Source organism: Rhinolophus ferrumequinum, chromosome 3 (assembly GCF_004115265.2).
Source record: "Rhinolophus ferrumequinum isolate MPI-CBG mRhiFer1 chromosome 3, mRhiFer1_v1.p, whole genome shotgun sequence".
In the NCBI taxonomy this organism is placed as follows: domain Eukaryota; kingdom Metazoa; phylum Chordata; class Mammalia; order Chiroptera; family Rhinolophidae; genus Rhinolophus; species Rhinolophus ferrumequinum.
In genome coordinates this window covers 70,756,676-70,769,268 of record NC_046286.1, presented here as the reverse complement: position 1 = coordinate 70,769,268, position 12,593 = coordinate 70,756,676, and the positions used below count along the sequence as shown (strand labels likewise).

The window sequence follows — 12,593 nt, the reverse complement described above, 5'->3', positions numbered from 1 at the left end:
AGTAGAGGACTGGACTGGACTGGACTGGACTGGCTCAGTTTGTATTGGCTTGGAGCATTTGTCTCTAATTGGGTCTTTCTGTTTAATTTCTGTAGCCACATAGAACTAGATTTTTCTTAGTGTCAGAAATAAAATATTAATAACTCATCAGAGCTATCTATAGTGGAAGAAAAAACTAAAAAAAAATATTTCTATGTTTCATTTTTTTAAAGCACGTATCTTTATTTGTAATCATTAAAGTAAAATATTCTGAGTGTTCATTATTTTATGAAGTCCTTGTTTCATATTTTGCCACCTTCTAGCATGTCCCAAGTCAAAATTACTGATACTTTTTTTCACAATTTTAGCATAGTTTACATATTGTTTAGGTGATATAGTAAAGGCTGTTATTCTACATGTGTTTTACTTAATCCGATATTCTGGATTTTATTTGGAGTTACCTTTATTAAGAATTACCATCCTTTTGGAGAGTTGTGACTAAGCAAAATATATGAAAACATTAAAAGTATAGCAAACATAATTTGTAATTTGATGATTCAGCCGACTCTGTTGGATTCATGTGGCTCAGAGCGATCGTCAATCTGGCTTTATGAACACTGTTTACTATAAATTAGAATTATGAAATGGCAATTAATAGACCAATTAATAAAACTTCATTATAAGTGAGTTTACTGTGATTACTGTATGCAATTGTTAGCAAATTTTCTTATCATTCAGTCAGTAATTTGTTGAGTAACTACTCTATGCAAGGTTTGGTGCTAGGAGCTTGTGTTGGTTACCAGTAAGTATGGGCGTAATTTCTTCCAACAGAGTATAATCCCTAAGAGTAGAGGAATTCTTACCTTATCTTTGAGAATCCATTACATGATAATGGCTTGTTTTCTTTGGGAATATAATTAATTAGTCTATTGCCACCATCTCTTAACAGACCAGCTCTAAATATGTTATTTTCAGTGCAACATAGACAGATACTGTATAAGAATTATTTTCTATGCAGACAATTCTTACACTATTGTACATGTATTCAGAAAACTGTTACCTAAGTTTGCACTGAAAATTAAAATAGATATATAAGTTAACATTTTTTGCTTTTATATATGCTTATTAAATTCAGTAATTTTACTCTACAGTTATTAGTGGAACACGTGAATTTTATAAAGGAAGATAAAAGATACTAATTCTTATACTGCTCATATTATTATTTTTAACTACTCAATGGAAAGGTTATTTTTTGGTCCTAGACATCCATCTGAAGTTGACTACAAGATGTCCACTTAATATGTTATGTATGTCTTGTCATCAATATAGAGAATTAATGTTTTTTGTGTGTACTGTGAAGTATCTTCCTGAGAACCTGTTATAAAATATATTTTTCTACAACGTTTCTACTCCTCCAAATACATATTTCTGCAATGTGAAATGGTAAATCATCAGTTATGATGATGAATGATAAAACAGGAAAACTAATAAATCAACTCTAATTTCAGAAATTTTAGTATATAACTTGAACCTAAGTCCTTAAAAGCAGCTTAGCTTTTCAAATTTGAAAGAAATCCTCCTTATTTTAACTCTTATCTAATTTTTATACATGTTTGATTTGTTTTAATTTAAAAGTATTAGTCTTCTTTTATTAAAAAGTTTTAAAAATAGGAGTTGCCCAGTAAATCTAAGAACAGAAATGCTTGTATAAAACTTTCTTAATTATGTATTCTTCAGATCTAATTTGAAGATCCAATTCAGTATCAGTTTTTATTATACGTCTGTAGGATGTAATTGCTAGTCTAAGAGTTTTTCCTGCCACAAAATTATATCTTCAAATTTATTCTGTGTTTTAAAAAAAAGTTATCTGTGGTTAGATGTTGGATTTACAATAACACTCATTAAAACATTATAGACATTCATGCTGATAAATTGTATCTAAGAGCTAGATTGAAAAAACCAACTTTATGAAGAAATTGCTGGAATAGGCAAGTTTGTAAATACTGTATTTTGCTGTGTATAATGTGCACCCACATTTTTGGCCCAAACTTTCAGGAAAAAATCTTTCATTTTAATTCACATTTTTATTTGTTTACATGTAGGTACTTGTTTTTTGTATTATAAAAGAATTTAGCATTAATTTTTTAACACATTATGGTACAAGAAATTTTATGTACCAGTAACAAATTTACAACATTTACACATCATAGAAGGCCAAGAACTCTTTCTTCATTTTTGCAAGTTCCTTGTAAGTTCAACAAAATAAATTATTGTATTCCCACGTATTATTCTGCATACGGATATTGTTATTGATTTCTAGAGTCACACTTTTAACTCACAAGCATAAATAAAAGAATTAAAAACATTTATGTAGATACAGAAATAGTACTACCCATGTATAATATACATCCTTATTTTCCCCAAATGTTGGCAAAATAGTGCACATTATACATGACAAGCTACAGTATGTGTTTATATATCCACACATATATAAATATACATATAAATATAAAATACAAAAATCAGTAATGTAAATCTGTACTTATTTTTATGAACACGTATTTTGCCTTGTATAATGTACACTTTTTTCCCCATTTGTGAGGGAAAAACAAGGATGCACATTATACATGGGTAGTACTAATTCTGTATCTATATAAATTTATGTATCTCTGTTATTCTGTATCTATATTATTTATGCTTATGAGTTAAAAGTGTAACTCTAGGAATTACCTGTTTATATATATATAATATATATATATATATATATATATATTATATATATATAGTTGGCCTGAGAACTTTGATGTGAATCGTTACATACTTTTGCCTAGTCTTAGTGATGAATTTTTTATGGCATGACCAATTTCAGTTATTAGTAACTCAAGTTTATGTTGGGGTTAACATGAACTTAGAACAAGGAAACTAGACAAATATCCCTAAGAGCTAACAAACTAAAACTTTTTAGCATTATGGAATCATTGGCCAAAGCCAAGGATAATAACATACTGAAATACCCTTAGCATTACAAAGTAAAGCATTTATTGCTCATGTACACACTGATGTATTTATTCTTTTATACAACACCCATCCCCATCATTCTATAGGGGATTGAAGTTGCCAAAATTAGTGTTTGCTCTTTTTCCTGTGTCTTGGAAAGTATATCATATTGTCTTTATTGAGATTTATGCTTTCTACAAGTGCTTAACATTCTGACTTTTAAATTGGCATAAGTATAATATTTGCATAACTTCTTATGCCACCACATTAATTTTGAAGTAGAAATTCAAAGCAAAAGATTTAGATGTTTGATTACTTTAAATTAGCTGCATATTCATTAATTCTCAATTTCTTTCTTTTATGTAGCAGTACCTACATGTTGACACTATAGAAACCGGCATCCATCCAGTATATTTTTGCAGCACTCACTATATTGAAATGCTACTGAAAGCAGAGGTGCCACTTGTGTTTTCAGCTTTTCATATGTCTGGTTTTGCACCATCACAGGTAATGCATTACAGAGTAGTATTTCTTCAAATCGCAGATCTCAGGATCTTTAAAGAAAATTACATTCTCATCAAATATAGGAAATACATTTAAATTAATAAAATCATTTTTGTAATTATTTATACCTTTGTGTTTAAATCCCTAAACTGGCTTTTTCTCCTTAGGTCTATTATAATATATAGGTTTACTTTATAGTAGATCCCTGGCATTCACAGAATTCAAATTAAGATTCAGCTATTAAAAGGTATAGATGTTCTGAAAGTCTATGACATATAGGCTTTTTAATGGATATAATATCTGCTTCATAAGGCTAACTTAAGGATTAAGTCATTTAGGGCAAGGATTCTTATCAACACTGAGTATCTGGTATGTGAGATACTGTATGTTATCTAACAAGACAGCCTAGCACTCTGTTTCTGTTGTTGGGATCTGGGACGGCTTAATGATTTTTCTAGGACCTGGATTTCTTCCTCTGGTCACACGCAATAACCACAGGATGGCTCCCTCGTATGCATGGCCAGTCCTTCATTGGTGGAGGTGTGGATTGTTTTTTCATGATGTTACAATCAGACTAAAATTAATATTTTAAAACTTAAACCTGGTTTTCTATTTTTAGGTTTAAATCTTTAGATCATAATCCCGGAAGGTAGAAATATTTGATCAAAAGATTTGAACACTTTTAAGGCCCTTGATGCATGTTATCAAATTGCTTTGATTTTACTCTTCTAACAGAAATGAAGAGAGTATCTCTGTTTCAGGACTGGGTATTTGGCTTCTTCAAAAGTAATCACTAAGTTAATAGGTGAAAATTGTTCCTCTTTTAAAATTTCTGTTTCATTTTTTTTTTTTAACATTAGATGGTTGACTAGAATTCTGGTTTTAACTAGTTGAACCTTCTTATTAATTGCCCACATGTCTTAGTGTGATTCCTGTTGATTGTACATATTCTTTAAAAGTAACCTTCACTATCCAAATCAATTCCTGAGGTACATATTTTATTTATTTACTATTGTAATTAATTGACTATTTACTTTTTATTTATTTACCATTGTATTATTTACTGTTGTATTTTATTTATTGTAGATTTATATGATGTCTTAGTGTTGGGTAAGAGTAAGCCTATCATTTGCTTCCTAATTCCCCCTAAAAAAAAAGTTAATTTAGCTGTTTTTATTTATGTGTACTTTAAGGTGATTTTGCACAGTTCAAATTGGGCATTTTTGAATTTAGATGAAATTTAGATTGCTATTATGTTAAACTATAAATTAGTTTGAGAAGAATTATGTTTTTAACAACCTCCTTATCTAGAAACATAGTAAGTTTTTTTTCATTTATTTTCTTTGTACTATGTTTTACTAATTGTAGTATAGATTTTTCCATATACTTATTCATTTCTCATTTAATTAGTGTAGTGTAGCTTGAGATCTCTTTTTCAAGTTTATTTTCTCTTTGGTTATTGTTAATAATAAAGTCATTAGTTTTTTACATTCATTAAGTTATGCATTTTTTTCTAGGTTTGTATGTTTTCCTCCAACTTTCTAATGTATTTCATTTCTGCTTCATTTTTCACTAAATTATATAAATTTTCCAGAGTAATTCTAAATAATAATGGCTTATTTGTTTTGGACTTGAATTACTGGGAAAGCATTCAGCATTTTACCATTAAGTAGTAACTAGTGGAGAGAATTACTTCCTATCATGCTATGGAAGAATCCTTCTCTAGACTATGTAAAATATTAAATTTTGTTGCCTTTCTTTTAATCAAGTGAAAATGTTGAATTTTGTCAAGTTCCTTTATGGTTAAGATTGTCTTGACCTTAGCGTTTATTTGACCTGTTAATGTGACATCCTGATAAATTTCTTCATTCCCTTGGATTTGTCATACAGGAAACCTTTTCCTTTTGAGCAGACAGTAGTTCTTAACATTATGACATGTGCTTTTATCCTTACTTTGAAGTACCCTTTTGTCATTTATTAAATTAATGCATCAGGTGACTCCACCTGTTGAGTTTTACGTTTCCTGAAGTTAATAAGGAGTCTAAATATAGCAAGGAATTGCATGTAGTGGAAAGGAAGACTTCCTCAGCCAATTCTAGCTCTTACTATATATGTACCTAAAACACTTTTGGGGATTTTGAATCACAAAATGTTTAATTCTGGTTGGAAGTAGTTACATATTTAAGTTCAACATTCCATTCTTTCCATTCTTCTGAAAATCCAAGCCAGGGAGCAGTAGGTTCCTGAAAGTTCCTTTTTGCCATTCTAGTCTTGATGAATACAATGTATGTTGTTTAATACCGCCAATCATTTACTAGTGCCTAACATATATCTTTTAACTTAAAAATGAATAACAAAGACTGTGGGAAAACTTGCAGTGCCTCGGGGGCCCCCCCTGTATCAATCTGGTATCTAACATTTTGGCATCTCTTTATCAGTTTCATATATCTTGATCAGTTGGAAAGTGCTTGCATGTAACAAGCAGATTTACCTAGTAAAAACCACTGCATTATTTCTGAGCAATAATGTTACTGTGTTTCTTAAATTATCTAATGTCAAAATGCCTTTTTAATGGCTTCCTTTGTGAGTTAATGATTTTGTGTCTGGATATATACCATTGCTTTGTTGATATTATTTGCCATTTTATTGCTAATTATAAAATATGAAAACTACTTTTAAGTAATTAAATGGGTATATGTGGTTAAGTAATTATTTGGGTACAAATTTTGTATTTCAAAGCTTATTCATTCTGATCTAATTAGAAGCAGTGCTTTTTGAAGTTGACACTAAGGGATTAGGAATGGTGATTAATGAAGGATTTCTGGGCAGGTTGCTAAATAAAATAGAGAGCTCTCTTTAGTAAAAATAATAAGCTCAACTAGAACACAAAAAATTGTGTAGTTAGAAATATATATTTGTTGATTAGAGTTTATTTTAAGAATAATTGAGATTGGGAAGGAAATAGAAATTCAAATATACTTTCTTTTTAAATGAACAAAAAAAAATCATATGTTTTATTAACTTTTTGACCGTTTTACCTTTGTTAAAAATTTTTTCTTATAGTATTTTTATTAGCTTTCCTGGTTTAAGAAGTACCATGTGTCTTTAATTATTTATCTCTTGTAATTCCTTGGAGACATCATATCACTGATTATTGTATTAGGTTGGTGCAAAAGTAATTGCAGTTTTTGCAATTTTTAACCTTTTATACTACAACTACTTTTGTGCCAACCTAATACTATGTAAGCAAGTGATACTGTGTACCCGTGGGCTAACAAGGATAATCCTCTGAATATACTCTAGAAACACCTCTTGTTTTTTTTTTCCTTTTTGCCCGGTCCCCACCACAACCACTACCATAAAAGCAGAACTATAGAAAACTGTTTTTTCATTTCATATTTTTTGACAGTTCTTTTTGAAAATGTAAAATTATACAAATGAAAAGCAGAATGTTAAGGCTGCGAATCTATACACTTTCTTTGTATACCATTTCATAAACTACTTAATAATATTTTTTCAATGAGTATAAGGACTCAACTGGTTGGTTTTAAAAACATTGTATATTTTCGAGACTTGTAAGAGGGAATTTGGCAATTTGTGGCAAAATCACATTTGCATGTATTTACCCTTTCACCCCACAATGCCACTTAAGGAAATCTTTCCAAGAGATTGGCAAAATTTTGAAAATACATACACACAGGTGTGTTCTTATAGCATTGTTTATAGTATTAAAAGACTGGAAGTAGTCTTCATGTACAGATGTCTGTGAACAGGAGTTTGATTGAATAAATTATGGTTTATCCACAGTGGAATACTATGTAATTGTAAAAAGAATGAGAAATATCGCTGTATGTTGCCATGGAAGGATATATGGGATCGTTTTGTTAACTGAGAAGAAGGTGAAGAAAAAGTGTTTAGTATGTTACCATTTATATAAGAAAGGATGGGGTACAAATTTATATAAACATGCTTATATTAACATCAAAGAATGCACCATTTTTTTAAAAAATCATTGCTTTTAAGGATAGGGAAGGAATGGGCCAGAGAGCCAGGGAATATACTTTGCTTTGTATTTTTACTTTGGAATCATTTCAATATTTTTTATAGTAATACAAATAAATATATATAAATAACCAACTAAATAAATTTGGTCCCTAAAAATACAGTCAAACTGAATCAAATGAACCAAATGGTGTAACCTCATGAAAAGCACTTTAAAACACTGTCATTTGACTGTACATACTTAGTGATGTGTCATCTAAAGACAAAGAGAACAGCAAAACTACTGTGTGTTTTAGGTAATCGTATTGCTTGTGGTAGTGTTGGTATTATTCTGAGATTTTCTTGTCTGATAAGTGAAATGAAAAGTTATGTTGATTCTGTTGATAACTGAGACTTTGAATGTGTTTTAAAATAAACACAGACATAATGTATAGCCCCTTACAATGTATTTTATCTTAAAAATTTTAAAGAGAGGAGCCTATAGAGGCAAATGGACTGTGGACATATCAACCAATCAAAATTTCGAAGCTGTGATAGGTCGGGTTCATGTACTGTTATATATATATAAAATTCTGTTCGCAGTATAAGATATTCCATATATATACTGAGAACAGAATTATAATAAAAAGCAGAAGAAAACATTTGGTCATATAGTTGGCATTATCAATAACAAAATAGGAAATATGACCTGGAGGTGAGATGAAAAGATATGCCCATAATGGCTGAAATTAAAAGGTTAATGGTTGACATGAATAATAATATATGGAAAACAAAACTTCAATGATACCTTCTGGTATCATGTCCCCCAAAAATTCATATGTTGAAGTTTTAACCCCTAGTACTTCAGCATGTGATTATATACAGATAGAGTCTTTAAAGTGGGTAATTGACTTAAAAGTGAGGTCGTTAGGGTGACACCCTAATCCAGTATGACTGGTGTCCTTATAAGAATAGGAAATTTGGACACAGACATGTATTGAGGGAAGACCATGTGAAACTATGAGAGAACGCTGCCATCTACAAGCCAAAGAATGAGGCCTCACAAGAAACCAGCCCTGCCAACACCTTGAATTTGGACTTCTCAAGAATTATGAGAAGATAAATTTCTGTTGCTTGTCACCCAGTCTCTGGTACTTTGTTATGGGAGCCCTAGTAAAGTAATATACAACAATAAAAGCAGTTGAAAGTGGAACCAGCATTCCAAAAGACTGAATCAGGGATATCAACACAAATTTCAGAAACCATTCAAGAATATATTTTTAAAAGGACAAAAATGATAGAATAAAAAAGGAAAATTTATATTTCTATATCTTTTGTGTCTATGACAAACTCAAGTAAACCATCGTAGCTGTTCCTATTCCTTCCTCCCCACCCCACTAAAATGTAAAACTGCAGGAGAAGAGAGGATCAATAAGGGAAATATTTCCTCAGTGGTAAACTGTTAATCATAATGAAAATTAAAATATTGGAAAGTAATTGTCTTAGTTTCCTAAGACTACAGTGTCAAAAGTATTATGAGCTGGGCTACTTAAAGAAAAACAGAAATTTATTGTCTCACAATTTTGGAAGCCAGAAATCTGAAATCAGAGTGTTGGCAAGACTAGGTTCCCTCTAACCATACTAGCAAAAGTTCTGTTTGATGCTTCTTTTCTAGCTTATAGTAGCATCAAATGTTTCTTGCTTGTAGATGAATCAGTCATCTGTCTTCATGTGTGACATTCTGCATGTGTGACTTTTCAGCATCTTCCCTTTCTATGTGACTATCTCTGTGTCCAGATTTCCCCTTTTTATATGGATACCAGTCATACTGGAATTGGGCTCCCCCTAATGACATCATTTTAGCTTGGTTACTTCTGTAAAGACCCTGTTTCCAAATAATGTAATATTCACAGGTACTAGGGGTTAGGGCTTTGATATACTCTTTTTGGGAATACACAATTCCACCCATAACATTAAAGTACCAAAATGTTAACAGTGTTAAACTCTGTCGTTGTTTTTTTCTTAAGCTTTTTTTGTTTCTTTTACCACAATGGGTATGTATGGCTTTTGTAATCTGAACAAATGTTATTCAAAAAGATAAATGATTTTTTTAAAAGTCTCAGTTTTGAATTAGTCTCTACATTAGATCTCAGTTTTTACGTTATATAATTCTGTTTGGAATAAAGTGTTTTCTGATTCAGAAAGAGTCCATTTGCATTAATGTAACATTTAGCAATCTGTCATCTGCATAATTATACATCTGTGATTATAGGTAGGATAGAAAAAGCTCCCATCTCTGAATTAAAATAGTCTCTCAGCATTTGTTATCTGTAGAGAGCAGACTGGTATTATAGGTAAGAGGAGGACAATATGACTAAATGCATTTAGCAGTAGGTATTTGAGCAGTGTGAACTCCATCGTTTACCCCCAAGTCCTGAAGCCATGAAAGTTTTTTCCTGCATCAAGAAAATAGGTGAAGAAGCATCCTTGTTAGGCTGGTGTGCAGAATGTCTTTTTGATTAAATGCTAAGCTCTTCATTGGTTTAGTGTGAGTTACTGGTTATTGCTTTTTGAAAGTCAAATATGGTCTTGTAAGGTTTCTAATGAACTGGCTTCTTTTTTTCTAGATTTGCGTTCAATGGATAACTCAGTGTTTTTGGAATTACTTAGATTGGATAGAAATCTGCCATTATATTGCTACTTGTGTTTTCCTTGGTGCTGACTACCAAGTGTATATCTGTATAGCTATATTCAAACATCTACAACAAGACATTCTGCAGCACACTCAGACTCAAGATCTGCAGGTTTTCCTAAAAGTAAGTGTCTTTGTATCTATGGGGAAGATGGTTATGAGTTAATAGCTAGCTTTGATGGGTGGTTAATGTCAGATACTTTTCTAGACACTCATCCAATCCTAAAAACAACCTTCAGAGGTAGGTACTATTAATATTATCATCCTCATTTTAAAGATAAGGAAACTGAGGCACCAAATTAAGTAAATTGCCCCAAATTATACCAATAGAGGGGATGTGAAATTAAATTGTATGAATCCAAAACTTCACTTGTAACCAGTATGCTTTGCCAAAAGACATATATTTTTTTATATTCCTATACCTTACTTGGTCATTTAAAGTTCAAGTTACTGTGTTAATACAGAGGTTTGATACTTTTAAAACACATTTAATATAATTTCTTATGCCTTCATAGTCTGTATTTTTCTGAACTTCCAACTACTTTTATAAAAGGTTTTCTTGAAAGATTATTCTATCATAGTACTCTTTTTAAAAAGTCGCTACTATATATAAGCCAGTATTTTAAAACAAGATATAGTTGCTTACTTTCTCACTCACAATAATGTGACTTGAAGCTCTGGACTTTAAGAAATACATGATGTACAAGTACATCCCTGTGTGAAATTCTTGGTGGAAATCCAACTGTGTTTTAAGTTAAAATCTTTTCTTGAATTTAAAGTATGTTTCCCTCCCCCTGTTGCCCTCATCATCCCACAGCACACATTTACATACATACACCAAAACTGGTATTTGTCATTTCCTAGTTTCTCTAGGTCAGTGACTAATTTCTGTGTAAATCAATTTTATCTTTACTATTTATCATTAGATATTTGTCCAAGCTATTTTCCATAATGATGATTCTCTGTAAATAAATGTCGGTGATCATTTAAGATTGATCATTTAAGATCATTTAAATGCTTGATAAACTATCAAGCATTTTTATTTCATAAATACTGAATTCAAAAGGTCACAAATTTTTACATATATATGTATATCTAGATTTATGATCTTAGAAACATTCTTAATGAAACAGTGTACCAAAGCAGTGGTTTTATATATATAGGAGGAAAACTTAGGTAGAAAAAGAAAAAAAAAATTATCTGTAGTAGGTAATTCGGAGAACAGGGATGGTTAAGCATTTGGGAAATATGTTGAGGACAAATGTGGGTTCCATTTCAGTAAGGGACATTTTCATCAGCCACAGTGGTCAGTTATAGGGATTTCAGAGTCTGAAATTTTCCCAAACTCCTATAAGTGTGTATCCCCAAACCTATAATTCTCTAACCTCTTATTCTACTTTAGTTTCTCTTACGTGAGGTATTTGTCACTAGCTGAAATTATTTTATATATATTTTTTGTCAGTCTTCCCCAGAAAATGGGTAAGCTCTACCTGAACTTTGATTTTGTCTATTTCGTTTACTCATGCATTTTCAATGCATGGAATAGAACCTGGCACATAGTAGATGCTCAATAAATAATTTCTAAGATAAACAAAGATTGTAAATAAAGGGGAAGATAAATGAACTTAGTTTTCTTCACATTGACTAACAAACATTACTAACTTATTCAAATGATTGTCACTTATCTTCCTTCCCTCCAGAAGGCTGTCTTCATATTTCGTCATCTTTAAATCTGATTAATAGTGGTGATTATTGCAGTTTCATCTCTTTCTTGACAACTGCAGGGGAAATTGTAATAGGGTTTACAAATGGTGACCTTTTAATGTGACCTTATATTTGTCTGAAACTCTGTTGTGCTCTGGGCATAATGCTATCAGTTTAAAACTAAAGAATGTTTAAACGAGGGGAAAAATATTATCTTTACTAAGTTTTACATAAATTACCAAATTTTAATTGAATTGGTTTAAATCCAAATTAAGAACATGTTAGCAAAGAATTAATTGTTAGCACTTGTCCTAGAACAAACCTTACTTCTTACTCCTGTTATTTGCAGTCATCTGAGGGATTAGAAAAAAATGCCCTTCTGTGACTTCACTTTTGTTTTATTTTCAGCACGTAGGCCTCAAGTTCATCAATCTCTTTTGGTGGGCAGTTATTATTCTCCTTAGACAAATTCCAGTGCAGATTATTTCAAAATGCATTTACATACTCCTTTACTCCATTAAGCCTTGTTACATATAATAAAGTAAATCTCTTGTTTGCAAAGTATGTAAACATATGTGTACCATTTTTCACTTACATTATTAACCAATAATGAAATTTTGATTAATAAAGTGATTTTTATTCTTTCCTCAAAAGATCCCCATAAGTCAGGAATAGATATATGATTTAAAAATTCCTCATTTAATTATAGTTATAAGGTATAAACCTTGGACATTAT

General features: G+C 30.9%; 1 protein-coding gene across 3 annotated transcripts in view; it reads left to right on the top strand.

Annotated features, from left to right (window-relative positions):
- Positions 1-12,593, top strand: part of TBC1D32 (TBC1 domain family member 32) — a 179,405-nt gene that overhangs the window by 157,993 nt on the left and 8,819 nt on the right. The window contains exons 32-33 of one of the 3 annotated variants that reach the window (XM_033093938.1): positions 3,346-3,483; positions 10,089-10,277. In XM_033093938.1, the coding sequence (XP_032949829.1) occupies positions 3,346-3,483; positions 10,089-10,277 (327 nt within the window). Of the gene's footprint in view, positions 1-3,342; positions 3,484-10,088; positions 10,278-12,593 lie in introns of all 3 variants that reach the window. The other 2 variants (XM_033093931.1, XM_033093945.1) reach the window with 2 other exon arrangements.